This window comes from Neodiprion fabricii, chromosome 1 (assembly GCF_021155785.1).
Source record: "Neodiprion fabricii isolate iyNeoFabr1 chromosome 1, iyNeoFabr1.1, whole genome shotgun sequence".
NCBI lineage: Eukaryota > Metazoa > Arthropoda > Insecta > Hymenoptera > Diprionidae > Neodiprion > Neodiprion fabricii.
The window spans coordinates 28321852-28337973 of record NC_060239.1 but is presented as its reverse complement, the minus strand read 5'-3'; the positions used below and the strand labels follow the sequence as shown (position 1 = coordinate 28337973).

The window sequence follows — 16122 nt, the reverse complement described above, 5'->3', positions numbered from 1 at the left end:
GAGCTTGAATTATCATCTGATATGCATAATATCATTTCTCACATCTTCAACTTTAACTTCACAACGATTATGTGATACAATATGTATAATAGCAATCATACGCAATGTTCCGAACAGTTCTGCAGGTTGCCATTCGTAAAATAAACAAGACACGTATATTGTCTGAATAATAAATTTACTGCTGGCGTTCTGCTGGGTAAAGTGCACTTTAACGTTTGTGAACTATGTTATTTTACTGAAATGAAGAAAAAGACGTTAGTCAAAACTATTGATGACGTTGATAGACGGCGCGTATTTTTTAAACGCGACAATGATCGAGTAACAGGAGATTAAAAATAATTTAAAGGTCTGTGGCCTTATTTGTATCAGCTGACCGGTTGTGGATGACAGCTGGCACCCAGCTATGTCTACTTCCTGTTTCCAACAAGATAACTCATTCGTTTCGCCGCTTGCGGACGTGGATTTAAACAGAAAGAAGTTTAAGTATTAAACGTCAATATTGCAACTAGTAATTGGTGTTAAAATTCCCCCGAGAATTCACCCGAAACAAATGTAAGCATTGTGCATTCTACAATTTCTCTTTTCGATCATCACTCTCAAAAGTTAACCTAAAAATGCACCATTTAAATACTTCAAAGTACCTTAAAGTTTTTTCAAGGAGCTTGACGATACTTTGCCACTTGTCGGCCACTGTATATCAAATATGCAAAAACCATTCTATTGTTTATTTTTGCAGAATCTCAGAAGGTTAATTCAATTGATAACCAACCATATTAATCTATCCTCAAATTTTCAAACTATAATGGCCTGGTTATGACTATATTATTTAAAAAAAACACATCTTGTCTGTAGCACTTTCGGTATTTACATCTAATTCCTCAATTACCTTGAAATGTGACACTTCACTCTCCTCACTGAGCGCTTCGAGACATTCCTCTTTCTTCTTGTTTCAAGTTAATTGTGGAATCAGATGTAAATTCCGAACGTAGCTCTGGTTGTACCTTAAAGTCACGTAATTCTAATTGTTGAGTGTCTTACTAACATTTTGTTCTTATCTGTTCTCTTTCAAGATGACAAAGCTTATGGAATGGGTTTTTGTGGCCACAGTATTTTTCAGTATATGGACAGCTGCAATCACTGGTAGTGCCCAATCGACACTCCTAATTAAATGGCGAACACCAATATTATACCTTCCCCTAACATTAATTGTACTCTTTGGCTTATATGCTGTTAGTGTAGTTCTTTACCGAACTTTCACTTTCAACAATTGTGAAGAAGCTGCTGTAGAACTCCAAAGGGTAAGCAATCAATATGGGATTGCACATGGAATGCTGATTAACAAAAAAAAATTAGTTCTACAGAACCTTAGATCGATCCACTTTACACATTGTTTAGTACCTATTTGTCTATTTCAGGAAATCAAAGAAGCCAGAGCCGATCTTCGTAGCAAAGGCCTTGCACTTAAAGAAGATTAAAGCTCAAATCTAAGTATCGATATCTCATCAGTTGCATTTGATGCCTCTCATCATCCAGCAATAAATTCATTCGTTTTTTGCATCTCGTGAGACAATAAAATCTGTAATTTCATAATCAAATGGTTCAGCCGTTATTTTCTGAAATATGAAGTACACAATTTTAGTCACGACATGTTCTGAGTATCAATGTAAACAATACCAATATTTGTATCCAATTTTCGAGTGCATTACAACCAAACCGTTTAAACAAATAGATTTAAATAAACACTCGATGTCAATGTAAATCACTACATTCACCTTTCTTTTATGTATAAGCTTTCATAATATTTTAATTCTAAAACACTGATTGTGAGCTAAAATGTGATCTTAGATTTATTACACTAAAAAAATATGTATATATACATATATTATACAATAATGTATCAACAAATTGGAAAAATTCCAGGTGAAAATAAAACTTTGGTCAACATATTGAAAATGTATTTTGTAAATTCAATCTGTATAGTTTTTGTTTTTGGTACTCATGAGGTTTTATCTTCATAAGTTGCACCAAATAACGGATGTCTAATCTTCAAATTTTTCGGAAACGGAACAGTTGTCTTTGGAGAAGGCAGTTCCGAAGGAACTAATTTTGAATCAGACACAACTGAGATCTTCTGACAAAACTTCATACGGCCTTTAGATCGGATATTAACTGCAAAAAAAATAACATACAAATATCAAGTTGTAATGTAAATGAAATGCAATTGTAGTATAATAGTTGACGTACGTATTTTATAGTCGTTTTTTCGCTTGCTTGTAGTTAACACACAGGACAGATTGCAAACCCCCTTACTGGGTTTGCTTGAAACTTTGTAGCAGTCATCTCCAAATCTCAATACACTCATCCCTCCAAGTATGATCGTCTGATTCTCAAGATCTTTTGGATTGATCTAATATAAACGATGTTAGAACACAAGCTACTATTAACAAATACCATAAAATGATGTGACATATTGGGCGAATAATATACATTGCACTTTTGAGTCAAGTTCAGTTTTCACAGGAGTCGTGATATAAATGTAAAAATTGACAATTATACTGCGAGTTTCATCTTACCATTTTTGGAACATCCAGTATCCAAATTTCATCATCGTCGCTGATATCCTTCAATCGGAAATAAGCCTTTGTTGGATCCTGATTCACAGCTTCTGTGACAGCAAATTCTTGTAACTAGAAGCGACAGAAAATTATATTATTAGATAGAAAGTAAAGACTGACTTGTGTTGTTTACAACTGAGCTTACATTTCGTGGCCTGTGCCTTCTTTTCGGTGAGTGTTCAACTTTTTTACTTTTGTCTGGTTGCAGTCGGTTCGAAGATTCACCTGGAGTTTTGTCCTCATGCAAAATAATTTCGGATTGTTTATTAGTATGTTGTTGAGGTTGTTTGCTTGCACAAGGTGAATTTACAGAGAGATGATTGTCCGTTTCACTGTTTACAATTCGCCTTTTGGCCCGTTTAGGCTTAGAAGAAAGCAAGCACACTCCGACGTCTGAATGTTTTCCCGTATTCTGTGATAAAACTTTCAATGTATTACATTCTTTGACGAAACCATTGGCTTTTGAAGACTGTACATTTTTAGTGTTTAATGGTTCATTGGTTGATTTGTAGATGTTCTTCCGTCTTTGACTTGAAGTGGAAAGAACTTCTTCCCCTGATGACACTGATTTATTCTCAACATTACATTGATTATCTATCAATTTATTTTCAATCTCCGTAAGTAATTGCTTTTTAACAGTATTCTTTACATCTTCATCATACGTTCTGCTAGAAAAGGACGAAATGCTGCCATTCAATGATTGATTAAAGCTTTGTGACTGAATGTCCGATGATGTACACTTCTCAGAGAAAGCGTCACTTTGTGATTGATCTTCGTCTGCTGGTAGTAATTCACTTTCTCCAAATACGTTCAGATTCTCTTGAGTAGACGTCAATATATTGGAGCAAGCTTCAGCATCTGCCGACGAATTCAAATAACATGATTCGTTCAAAGCAAAACTACAACCCTCATTTGCTTCGCTATATCTCAATGGTTGCTTATCTTCTGAAGGTAATACACTTTCGACAAACTTGTCCAAATGTTTCAAAGTTTCATAGTCACAGTTACTCATGGTCCGAAGTTTACTCAATCTTCTCAAGTGACGCTCATTAAAAGATTTATGTCCTCTTTCATAATAGTCAATTGCTAATATTTTCAGCTTACTCCTACCATTCTTCACGATGCTTTCGACATGAAATTCATCATTTAAATCCTCGTGTTGGTTTTTGCTGCGTCCGAGCTCTAGACGTGTTTCATTGTCCAAGTTGCTATCAGACAGTTTTTCATTTCTGGAAGAAATTTCATATTGCGATTCTAACTGAGGAGTATTCAAGTCTTCGCATAAGATGACATTACTTGTGGCCTCATCGGATTTGATTGTAACAATTTTCTGTCGAGTTTTATTTGAAGTCTGTTTATCGGTAATTGTCCCATTATTACCGCCATTATCAGGAATGCTGTTGTCAGGACTCATGCTGCGCTGATCATCCAACACATCCGTTTCGGAAAAGCTATTATTACCAGAATCTCGGTCCAGGTTGTCAGTGGGCTTATCAATATCACTTTCATGATTGATATCGACTTTCTCTTTAATACCCATTTTCGAATTGTCTAGGAATTTTGAATTTGTCCTTGATGTTTTTACATCATCTTCAATAGTGGTATTAACATCATACTTGTCCTGCTTGCGATTACCAGACTCGTGAGAATTATCATCAGATTCCAGAGATATTCCTAACTCATTACCTGCATCATCTCGCAGTTCCGGTGTAGTTATTTGCTCGAGAAAATTTACTGCTGCGCTGTCACTGATTACAGCCAATTTGCATTCAGAATCCAAACTGATGCTATCAATGGTTCTGATTTGAACACTGGTTGCTTTAATATCATAAATTTTCTTCACTGCATCATCATCTGTTTGAGTACTGTCTTGATTGATATTGCTGTTACTCGAAGAAGAAATTATTTCTCGGCTCGGTGATTCTGCTTTGCGTTCAATTGTTGGTACTTCTCGTCGAGATCGAAGTAGATACTTACAAATATTTTCTCCTGAATAAATTCGAGATTTCGCTGCTGAAAGTGATCTGGAAGTTTTTGAGAGAGATGAAGATTTATTCCGTGTTTTCGGGATGAGATGTGGCGATTTTCTCTTCGTGCGTGATGGTGTTTTTTGCACGCATGTTTTGAGGAAGGTGCGTAATTGATATTTCGTTTTTTCTGCATGTATTCTTTTATAAGATTCATAATCTAGGTCTGATTCATCGTCCGTTTCAGCATGGTTATCCCTGAACTCTCTAACGGATTGTCTCTTTAAGAACAGAAACTGTTTGTACTCGCGTAAGTTTCGTCTTTTTTTCAACTTAGAATTCAGGATTTTTGTTTGCTTAAGGATTTTTTTATCCAATGTCAATGTGTGTAATAACGAATTATCGATTAACCTCTCATACACCGTGTTTTCCACTGGCTCCCAACGATTCGTGTAATCCAAACTCATTTCTTCAACTTACACGGTCCGATTACCGATTTTATTATCACTGAAATTTGCCTCAACATCACAATTGGCAACAGAATTATATTCATTCATGTATTCATTACAGAGTATAGATATCTCATTCGTGATTTACTGGGTATAAACAATTTAAATTTATTATTTACATGTCAGAGTGTTAGTTTTCTTGGGAAAAACTTCCAACCAAACTTAACCTCGCTCATCTTTCAAACTGCCTCGGGCATGGCTCTACACTCTGAAATAAGCAATTTTAGCTGACGCAGTGCAGCCAATATTGAACGTCTCACTTCTGCTCATCATGACTAATTACTGCCAACGTACCTGTAAGGAAAAATGAAATTGCTCAAATTTTACATACATTGACTCGTTGACTGAAGAATGTACTTCGACCAGCTTCGACTATTGACTGAACAATATTCTTCAGTCACCATTGAACCTTTCATAACAAAATCGATATTTCAACAAATGTTGCTGAAGTTTCTTATTTTGAATATTTTGCCAAATAGCAAACCACTGATAAAAGTTTCTTTGCAGTCTGATAATTTCAGATAAATTCCTGCGTCAATAAAATACCGAAATATACTAGAATTTATTGTAAATAGAGCAATTTCGAAATAAGGGGAATAAATATAAATGGAAGATATAATTTTTGGAATTTCAAGTCAATAAATAGTTGTTTCATTTTAAATTCGTTTTCTTTCTATATACATATCATACACACAGATCACACTATTTCAAATTAATCTCACGTATAGCAGTAACATGTGACATATAAGGATGATTTAAAATCCCTGCTTTCGAACTCATGCGATTCGTATGCATGTATCGAACATTTTGTTGAACCCTGTTCAACTCTGCATCGGCATATCCTTTTTCTTCAGTAGGTGGGTGAGCGTGCGTGATGGGGGCGAATATTCGATTCCAAATCCTGCCTTGGTGAGTAAACGGCGACAGGAGTCGGGGAAATCTTAACCCTCCGCAACGGGTAGGACGGAAGAGCCTCAAGTATACGCGGTGGAATTTTTTTCAGTTCCATTGTGGAGGAAGGACTCGGGTCTGCAGGTTTCAGGTTGACATCATCGATGAGCCAGTTACCGGAGAGTGTCGCATTTCCGAACAATTGGCGGGTGGCCGGTTTGCTCGCGGAGTCTGTGCTGGCCATGGTGGAAACCGGCGGAGCACTGCTCTGTAAATTCAAGGCGTTCAATTGCAGGTAGCTGTTCGCTCCAGAAACCGATTCGCCAGCTCCGCCAGATTTACTTTGCCGACCAACGTATTCCTGAATTTGCTTTACGTTCCGTTCACCTGAAGTGATAAATTCCAAAGGTGAGACGGGCACACGCTTATAGATTTTTTCATTTGATAAGATAATTAAAATATCCCGTCACGTAAAAAACAGGAAAATTAAGGACCGTCAATTATTTTTAATTTAGACTGAATTATAAACTTTCCAATGCATCGAAGAGTCAACTGCGCATTGGATTGCCTAAAAATCCTGTGGAACCAACTGTGAGATATTGCCGTTTTGCTGTGTATGCAATTTTTAAACCATACTAAACCTTTTGGAATGAATGTTTATTGTATGGTTACTGGATATAGAATTTGATACTTACAGGGTTTTTGCTTAGCTGTAGTTGGTCAAAAAAGTGAGAAAAATGAGTAAGTGAGTGGAAAAGTGAATATCTTGTGTGTAATAAACATGTTATTTTAACACTAAGAAGCTGCACTAGAAAATTTAATTTTGATGGTGCTTATTAGAAATTCTGTTACTCGAGAAAAATGAGGCGGTAATTAAGAAAAATGTAATTTCTCACTTTATCAAAAACACGTATTTACTTAATTACAACAGATGGCTTCCTAAGTCACATCATTTCGAACGATTAAAATATATAAATTTGAAACTCTTAGATTTACTTTTGAAAAGAAAACTATTTCGATGATTAAGGCTTATACCTATATTTTATAGCAGAATGAGACGATGAATCTAGGAATGATAATTAGAACTTTTCAAGAAGCAAAAAATGCGTCTTTTGCAAAATAAATGGATAAACTATGACAAACGTGAGCTGCACGTGCACACATATACATACAATTGCAACTTACCAAGGCTCTTAGCTTCCCGAGCGTGGGCGAGCAACGCGTCGACTCTACTTCTGCGAAAATATGCGTCTGCAATATCCTGGGGTTTAATATCGTTTACGGTGTTGTTGTTATTGTCGTTGTTGTTATGGTCCGGCTGCACCCCCGACATAGGTTTACCCTCGACTTCACGGTTAGATTGCGATAGCGTCGGCGGCGGGAGAGGAATACGGGGCGAAACATCCGGTAGCCGCCACCGCGACAATTCATCGCACCAGGAGGCCGCGGCTCTGACAGCCTCGATGTCGCGAAAAGGGCATCCTGGTCTCAGGTGTGGAATCATCGCGTCGCACAATTGGGTGGCCAGGAGTTCTCGCCGAAGCAGATCACGTCTCTCCGCGTCCCAAGACGCTTGAAGGTCCGCATTTTCGGCTTCCAACTGTCGAGTCCTACGAATCGCCCGCTTCAGTGCCTCCTCCGTTGACTTGAGCTGACCATAAACCTCGACCGCACCTTCGGTCCCTTCGCTGGTACCGGCCAGAGCCCCTGCTATTACCTCCAATCGTTTTCTCCGCCTCTCTCTTCGTTTGCGCGCTTCTTCGTCGCCCCGAGCTTCGCCACCGATCGTCAATTTCTCCAGCCTCTTGAGGACCTCCTTTTTCGCGATTTCTCGCTTTCGTTTTCTCCTCTCCAGAACACCTTCGCTCTCGCAAACGTCCTTTGCTTCCGTTACCCCAGAACCCTGTTTAACACAGTAGAAAGATATTTAATAGTTCGATCACGGCAAGGATCAGCTGCAAGGCTTCAATTTTTTTTTTTTTTGACGAACGAATTAGCCTTTTATTAATCCCAAATCATGGAATACGAAAAAATTAACAAATAATATTATCACGTTTTCTTTGAAACGAATACTCTCATTGCTGGTCCACGTATCGCAGGCTTACATAATAGTTGTAAAATCTTTATTAGAAAGTATGCACAATAATGGGAGATGTACCTCATATCGCGTTCGCAGGTTTTCAAGTTCCTCCTGAAGACGCTGAGCCGATAGATTCGAATCCTCGCACTCCTTCCTCAGTCTTTGTACTTCCTCCTCGAAGGCAACTTGCCGGATCACTTTATCCTCCGCCTCGGAATCGCTCTGTTCCCGGCGATCCGTAAGACTCGAAACCTTCCTATCTCCCTGGACATCACCTATCAACAGTTCCGTCGCCGGATTGTCGCTGGTCTCGAGTAGCTTACGGAGCCGCTGTAGTTCCAACTGATACTGCCTGAGCAAAGCGTCCTTGGGGTCCTCGTTGACGACCGGTTTGTTCTTTATGCACCGAGCCCTGGCCGCGTACCTCAACGTGCTCAACGTTTCGTCGGCGTCTATGTCGCTCGGGCTGACGCAGGCGATCATCAGCGTCCTGGCGTTTCCGCCTAGACTGTCACGGAGAAGTCTCGTCAGCTTGCTGTCCCTGTAGGGTACGTGTCTGCCGTTCCCCGCCGCCAGTGCGCTGATCACGTTCCCCAGGGCCGAGAGGCTCAGGTTGATACTCGCCGCCTCCTTGAGCCTCTCCCCCGTAGCTCCGGTCCTCCCCTGCCTCTCGGAGCCGGCGAGATCCACCAGATGCAGCATCCCCTTGCGGACTGCGCTGTTCTGTTTGTCATTTATCGCGATCGCCTCCAAGGCAAGCGTCAGGACCGCGTGGCTCCTGGAGCTGGCCGCGTTCATCCGCGTCGCGGCCGCGGCTCTTTTCTGATCCCCTTGCACCAGGAGGCGGCTACATTCCGCAGCGTCCTTGACGGTGACTTCCCTGAGGCCACCAGCGACGTATGTGCCGCGGGAAGGGTCCTCCTTGAGCTGGAGCAGGTTTGAGGCACCGTCGTTGTCGCCGTCTCCCAGCAAGTCTCTCAGTCTTTCGTTGTAGATTTCTAGGTAGCTCAGAAGCGCGAGGTAACGTGTCTCCGACGATGACGTCGATGTCGCCTCGAAAAGGTGCTCTAAACTCCGCTCGACCACCCCTCGCATTGTGAATGACTTTCCACATCCGGTTTGCCCGTAGGCGAAAACCGTCGCGTTGTAACCCTCCAGGACGGCCTCCACCACGGGCGAGCCAACCTGCTCGTAGACGACCTCCGTTGACACGGTCTGATCGAAGACCGCGTCAAACTGGAACATCTTTCCTCCGCCTCCGGCCCCGCCTCCACCGCACATCGGATTTTCCAGGGTACATGTCTTAGCCTGCGAGTCTACCGTCAACACATTCTAAAAGAAACAATATAACGATTGATTCTGGAAAATGACCTTCGGTTGAAAGAACTTATATACTTCGAAATAAACCACGAGTCAAACGGAGTACGAGTATAAATTTCAAGATGACCAAGTTATAAGCATTTATCACTGGAAAGTCAATGAGTTATTATCACTTTTCGTATAAAAACAAGAGCTTTCTTAAGATTGAACAAGTTATCCTCTATAACTGGGTCCCTAAAGGGATTATATACAGTCGAAAGTGTGGTCATGTCTCATATCGATATCCGAAACGGTACGTTACTTACTTAAAAAAAATGTGCTAGATTTAAGTGTACCACGAGAATTGTGCACTTTGTTCTGTCACGATTTACAACTGTCGAATTCGAAAATGCTTGCTCTCATTTTCGTAAATACTATAATTGAACGGTTCACAGGAAATTTATAATTATTGCTAAGGAGCGCTTTCCGCGATCTACGACATTTTAATGCAGAGGAGATTGGAAATAACAGGAGGAAACTTCTTTTCTAACATAGAACACGAAGTCGTAGCAAGCATGGCATTCCTTTGATGGAGTGCAGTATAAGTGAAGACTAGGTCACTGAAATTAGGATTATTGACGGCTAGTTTACGCACGGGTTATTTATAGAGTTGATAAAAGGTGTCTAGTTCAAATGCAATCTGAATCGATTCCTCAAGACAAACAGGAAGTCCCTTTGGTCGCAAACGCACGTTTAACTATGATTAATAATGAGGAGGGTGCACTCGCGTGAAGGGTTGGCTCTGTAGTTTTGACCTATAACACATTATACGCCATAACCTGCGACAGGGTATGATATATATATATATATATATGCGTGTGTATATATATATAACCATATATCTATACCTACAGTTCCCTGCACGCGGCAAGGGGAAACAGGTTGAGGCAAGGGGTGGCGTTATGCATGTCAGTGGATATCGGCAGTCAGCGATGTGTGTCGAATCGATAAATGCCTGGCCGAAGTAACGAATCCCCGGTTCAACCCTCCAATTACAAGATTGACCGAGACAATCGGCCGTTTCAAAAATCGAACGGTCGTTGAGTTTCGGTGGCTGGAAACACGTCACTCTTGAGTCACAACTCTGACATTTGATTAGGCAGGAAATAATATATCCATACGGAGATGCAACAATATGATAATTGCGTGTTGTGTCCTCGTCGCTAGGGGCTACCTTCGGTCAATATCGATGGTCTCTTACTTATAGTACCACGAGAAGGAGGCAATTTATCATTTTTCAAAATTGATTCTTATGCACTTGACTATGTATTCCTAAATGATCTGACAGTATAGAGTTCAAGGAAGAAACACTCACCCGACATCCTTCTTGCTGCTCCCGGACGGACATCGGCCTGCATCTTAATGCTACTTTGACGGACTCGCTCATCTGCGTGTGAACAACAAAAAATAGTGACAATTCGTTCATGATTTTAGTTTTGTAATATTTTTCTAGCAAAGACCAATAGTGACAAACGAAAGTAATATCCACCTCGACGATACCCTCGCGGAAAAAACCTTCAACTTTGGTGTAAATTCGTACCCTCGACTAGATAGATAATGCTAAATCCTTGTAAGAAAAAAGTTGAGGGTACGAATTTACACCCAAGTCGAGGGTTTTTTCCGTGAGAGTAAACTAGTATTACTGCGGGAATAAGGTGTTTTTTTTTGTTTCTTCGTTCACTCAATATTACAGTGCTTATTATACAAGTTTTAGACTGTATGACGATCGATACTAGCTGTAATTAATAGATTAACGCCAAGCGTTGACAAATTGTCAATTTCAATGTGCTAAGTACGACACGAAATAACAAAGTTCTATATTCTTAATTGGGCTAATTAGTTTTGATTAACTGTGTTTAAATGTTGGAAAATGGTAGCCGTAAATAAAATGAAGCAATTGAATCGGTGGCTACGGTACATAAAGATATGATAACAAATAATTACTAAGTATGATCGTAACAGTTATAGAAAAAATTCTTGACATGAAATTGTTTAAACGATAATTCGCTTCCTTTCACCGTAAATTTCTAACATGGTAACGATTCATAGAGAATGAATTTCAGTCCTGCAGGACAATTTTCACCGTCGGAATAAAACAAGACGATAGGTTACTCGGGACACTAAAATACTTGTTCGAAAATGCCTTGAAGAAATAATAGATGTTCCTTACCATAAGACAAACATAAATCAACGACAAGATCCGAAGGTTGACCATGCAGTCGTCGGCTAATGCTATTTTCGCTAACGAATATTGAGTCTGAAGCGAAGGTCCAAGCTATTGCAGGTGAATATCATCAATGAATTATACAGAACTATAATATGAGCGAGTAGCAGCTGCGAAGAAACTTGTACGTATTGCTGCATGAGCTGTGCAAAGACCGATCCAGGTTTGAACAAAGATCGCAACTGGCAAAGTTCTGCTCTTCGTTAGCCGGAAGTTTTTAATATAAACCCCATTATTCACGCGTTGTCGTGTAATTTATTTAGCGTTCGGATAATCGATCGATCCCCACGATAGACACGAGGTGTCACCTTTATAAGCGGGGCAACAACCGACCATCGCCTACCCCGAAACTCAAGGCTTCTTACCCTTGAACCCAGGCATCATGTGGTCAGGCATTTCGAACTACACGCGTGTACCTTTACCTTTACGTGCAGGTGTACCGCCTCTCTGCTCAGTAGATGGTAGATAAAAGTGCTTCCACCCCTGCGTCGAAGGTCAGCTTTATGTTAATGCGCAACCCCAACTCCTCGCTGTTCGTAAATATATGAAAGGTAGGATAAGGGATGACCGGTTAGCCCACTCGCTTAAGCTTTTACCGAAGATCGATCGAGCGAGCTAGCAAGGCACGAATCGAAAGTGACGTATATTTTTGTTGACGACTCTGACGAGTGTGACAATTACCCCCTGCGTTCTATCGGTGCACTGTAGTTTCGGCAACTACGATGCTAAGTGTTGCATGCTTTCGCGCCTGATTCGCGTGCAGATAACGTTCATTTATCTCTTACAGCCACGTCTAAGACTAAACTTAGTGCGCCTTCAACTGAATAATTACCATTGGACAGTGTATAATTGGACTAAACATATAGCCGTAAGATCTGTTAACGAGGATTCGTGTGAACTGTAGAATGTGAAAATACTGAACATGTGAAAACAAAAATATCTTTTTAAATATAATGGTAAAAATTGAATTCGGTAAAAATGTATCCAAAAAACGGATTTTTGTTAAAAAAAAAAAAAATAGTCACGTTGATAGAAAAAAATCACATATATCCATTGTTCAATAGATCATCGTTTCAGGAAGCAGCATGAATAAACATAAAAGAACAAAGAAGAAATAAAGGCATGGTGTATTTTTTTGTTGAAATCACCACAACAGCTTAACTTGTCGTACAAGAAAGCTGACAATGCAAAAACTGTAGTAGATTGACTTGATTGGCAATTAGTCTGATAATTTTTATTTTCCGTACCCTTGTCGAATACCCATCGAACATTAGTGAACTTGTATTGTTTTAATCCAACAGTGTTGCTATTGATATTTTCAAATAATGTATGCCGAAATCAGAAAGAATGAGCAAAATTTCCTATTCGGGCAGCAGTGGGGTCAAAAACCAAAAGCTCCCAGTCAAGGGTAACCGATGAATCGGCGTGGATATAATTGTAATCGCGTGTCTAATGAATGATTTGGTTCGCAAATATACACCATGATGCTATTAGCAGTAGCTGTATTGCGTGAATTGGGCATCGAACTGTAGTGCCTGGCGTTTTTTCGAGACTTAACCTTGGGTGATGACGAATAGTGAAAACAGAACAGTTTCCAGTCACGCGAATCGCTACGTAGTCGAACTTCATGTAGGTATGTTTATTGAACATACATATTTTTTTTCCACCACGTCGCGGTTCACCTCATCATTATAACCATCGATTGACGATGTGGTATTCAAGGGCGAGGATGGCTCAATTTTCACGTGCTAATTTATGCCGACGCGACAAAGCAGGATGCAAGGTCGCCTGCGTGTAGGCAATCCGTGTTACTTTAGGCGAATAGCGTTTATCCTTATCCCGGAACTCATAGAGAGTTGCCTACAGGCAGGGGGATTTACCGAATATACGAAAAGATCCGAAAAAATTATTCCCAGATGATTTTGAATTGAAATTAAAATATCTGTGCATGTGGGAAAAAAGCGACGCAAGAATGTATCGTATTACCGTGCTAATCAAAGTGCGCTTTAAGTAATTAAGTAATTTCTAGTTTTCACCTCGAAGACTGCAGAGCTTCAATCAGGCTTCGTTGATCGAGGACAGTTCATGAAAACTGTGCCGTAGCTGCATGTTGTCAATTCTCGTTGCGACGGCGATATTCAATTCGCGAAGACAATAATTTACCACAGAGCGCCGCTCCAACCAAGCGCGCGACTGACTCTCAACTGACCGACTGATATTTCAAAGGGCTACAATGCTCGAGACGAGCACCGTAATTCGAGATATCGAACTTGCGCACACCCGGTCTCGTCAATCTCGTTTGCCGACGGCGCTCAAGGTTCGATTGTCTCCAATTTTCTCTCGCGAATCTTTCTCGTTCTAATGTCGTCTTTTTAATTCATATTGCGGATTTATCGTGACAGGGCATGGCTGGCTACAACTTGAAGAGCCCTGAAGAGGTGAAAGAGTATCTTAAAAACCTTCACATCGAATACAAATTCGGATGTCTCAACGAGAAAAACCCGGAAAGTAATACCACCCTTCCTTTTATAACCTCATTTCCGACTTCCGCTGCGCGTTTAAAAGCATTCAATTTTCACATTCTGTGTTATGTTATTCAGCATGTCACCTCCTTGGAGATTACGAAGAGAGTATAAGTAAGGATTATGAAAAATCGGCCAAAATCTACAAGGAAAATTGTGACGAGAGAAACTTTGCCCACAGTTGCCGAAAGTTTGGAGGTTATGCACTAATCGGTGAGATCAATCCCTGTATTAGATTGTTCTAAAATAGGTATACAGAACTTCAGCTAAGATTACAGAAAATTTAATGTTAAACAAAGGCTTGAACGTAAAAATTTTCATAAAGCATCCCACTACTCCGTATTTAATAACTGTAACGTGTTTGGTTTTTTTTTTTTTCAATTTCATGTTAATTCTTTACAAAGGCAAAGGTCTGGATGCGGAATCACCTACAGAGTCTTACAAGTATCTGAAAAAAGGATGCGATGTTGGAGACATGATGTCCTGTGCGCATGCAGGAATTGTGGCAACGTCCTCGTTTAAAATTGGAGAGAAAGAAGTTCCCATAGATTTTCCAACGGGGCTTGATTTACTTCACAAAACTTGCCACGAGCACAAGTTGGAAAAAGCTTGCTACTACCTGTCAGGACTCTATCTTGGCGGGGTTCCGGATTACTTGGAAAAGAACATGAAGGAAGCTTACAAGGCTTCGATGAAAGCTTGCGAGCTTGGAAACGCATATGCCTGCGCCAACTTGTCACAAATGCATGCACGTGGCGACGGAGTTCAGAAAAATTCTGAACTTGCCGAAGCCTTCAAGCAACGAGCACTCTCGATTCAAAGGGCCTTGCAAGAGACCAAACATATACCATTTCAGCAGGGTATGGGAAGCTAACGTGACTGCCAGTACGTTTGATAAATTGTTGAGACTTATTTCGTTGACATTTATGTACATTTATTTGTTTTCAATTATAGCAATAAATTAATTGTTTTTAGTTTAATCCTTGTTGTGAATATCTACCTACTAGTATGGTATTACAAACATTCATTTTACTCTCTTTAATCTGGTAACAGAAATTCTTTAAAACACCTCCCAGATGATCAAGGTTCACATTTCTTTCAATGGTATTCAAATCTGTAGATTATCGCAAAATCCGTAAGTTTCTTCTGTTCCTGTATCCGAAATGGTTTGAAAATTAAAAAATTCACAGGCAAATGTAGAGTATAATTGCGTTTTCCATAGAAAGTTAGAAAAGGGCTAGCAAAAGGCTACAATGATATCGATTGACTTCGATTATAGGTAAAAGGAGCTACTTAGGTGATATTGCGTTGATCGTGGCAAATGAATTTATGAATGTTCGCTCTCACGTCACCTCAGTGGCCTATTAACAGGCGCACGAATGTGACTAGCGTCTGGTCAAAGAACCGAGTCAGATAGAGTTTAACTAACATAAGAATATAATGAAGCGATGCTTTGTCGTGCAAATTGCAAATACGACGTAGAACTCGCGGAGGACAGTCATGAACGTAGTCTCAGCATGCTGATTAGAGTTCTCATGATTAAAGCTGCAGTACCTAAGCATTTGGCTTGTTGATAGCTATTGAAAACTACATACATAAATCTATAATTGCGAATGAATTCAAGGATTACGAATGATGATGAAAATAATTGCAGTTAGTGATCAACCTCTAGTTATACCTGTATTCCTACTTCAGTGTTTACAGTAATATCAAACTGTGCTTTTACATTGCCGTCTGTGTTGATAATATGATAAATTGACAATGGTTAGTAAGAATTGTATAAGATCAATTAGATTAACGGCTTTTCACATGGTTTCAAGACAGCACTTGCTTTTGTTGAGTTATGGTCACTGAAAGAGAAACAATTTTTCTCGTATAATGTTAAGAACTTCAATATTTCCCCACAACCACATCTGCGAAAATGCTATCACAATCGGCTTGTTGCATCGTTAACG

The 16122-nt window shown here is 39.9% G+C and overlaps 3 protein-coding genes across 3 annotated transcripts; 2 read left to right on the top strand and 1 right to left on the bottom strand.

Annotated features, from left to right (window-relative positions):
• Positions 1–123: 123 nt before the first annotated feature.
• Positions 124–1834, top strand: LOC124174468 (dolichol-phosphate mannosyltransferase subunit 3). The gene is made up of 3 exons (XM_046553660.1): positions 124–552; positions 1071–1298; positions 1416–1834. Exons 2-3 carry the CDS (start codon positions 1071–1073, stop codon positions 1473–1475), a joined length of 288 nt encoding a protein of 95 aa, XP_046409616.1. The 5' UTR covers positions 124–552; the 3' UTR covers positions 1476–1834.
• On the bottom strand, positions 1562–13861 carry LOC124187877. The gene is made up of 9 exons (XM_046580064.1): positions 13682–13861; positions 10737–10808; positions 8141–9394; positions 7168–7885; positions 5947–6369; positions 2761–5057; positions 2574–2687; positions 2245–2407; positions 1562–2169 (listed from the first exon to the last, which is right to left on the bottom strand). The coding sequence occupies exons 2-9, from the start codon at positions 10806–10808 to the stop codon at positions 1997–1999; spliced, it is 5214 nt and encodes a 1737-aa protein (XP_046436020.1). The 5' UTR covers positions 13682–13861; the 3' UTR covers positions 1562–1996.
• A 75-nt stretch (positions 13862–13936) lies between these two features.
• On the top strand, positions 13937–15147 carry LOC124174466 (cytochrome c oxidase assembly factor 7 homolog). The gene is made up of 3 exons (XM_046553655.1): positions 13937–14153; positions 14246–14380; positions 14572–15147. Exons 1-3 carry the CDS (start codon positions 14051–14053, stop codon positions 15039–15041), a joined length of 708 nt encoding a protein of 235 aa, XP_046409611.1. The 5' UTR covers positions 13937–14050; the 3' UTR covers positions 15042–15147.
• Positions 15148–16122: the final 975 nt, after the last annotated feature.

Bases quoted from the DNA above. Each gene is read 5' to 3' on its own strand.
- LOC124174468 (XM_046553660.1), top strand. From the start codon at position 1,071: ATGACAAAGCTTATGGAATGGGTTTTTGTGGCCACAGTATTTTTCAGT. The intron at 1,299-1,415 runs GTAAGCAATCAA...TGTCTATTTCAG, and splicing joins CTGCTGTAGAACTCCAAAGG to GAAATCAAAGAAGCCAGAGC.
- LOC124187877 (XM_046580064.1), bottom strand. From the start codon at position 10,808: ATGAGCGAGTCCGTCAAAGTAGCATTAAGATGCAGGCCGATGTCCGTC. The intron at 9,395-10,736 runs GTGAGTGTTTCT...TGTTTCTTTTAG, and splicing joins AGCAGCAAGAAGGATGTCGG to AATGTGTTGACGGTAGACTC. The intron at 6,370-7,167 runs GTAAGTTGCAAT...TTATCACTTCAG, and splicing joins TCGGGAAGCTAAGAGCCTTG to GTGAACGGAACGTAAAGCAA.
- LOC124174466 (XM_046553655.1), top strand. From the start codon at position 14,051: ATGGCTGGCTACAACTTGAAGAGCCCTGAAGAGGTGAAAGAGTATCTT. The intron at 14,154-14,245 runs GTAATACCACCC...TATGTTATTCAG, and splicing joins CAACGAGAAAAACCCGGAAA to CATGTCACCTCCTTGGAGAT. The intron at 14,381-14,571 runs GTGAGATCAATC...TTCTTTACAAAG, and splicing joins TGGAGGTTATGCACTAATCG to GCAAAGGTCTGGATGCGGAA.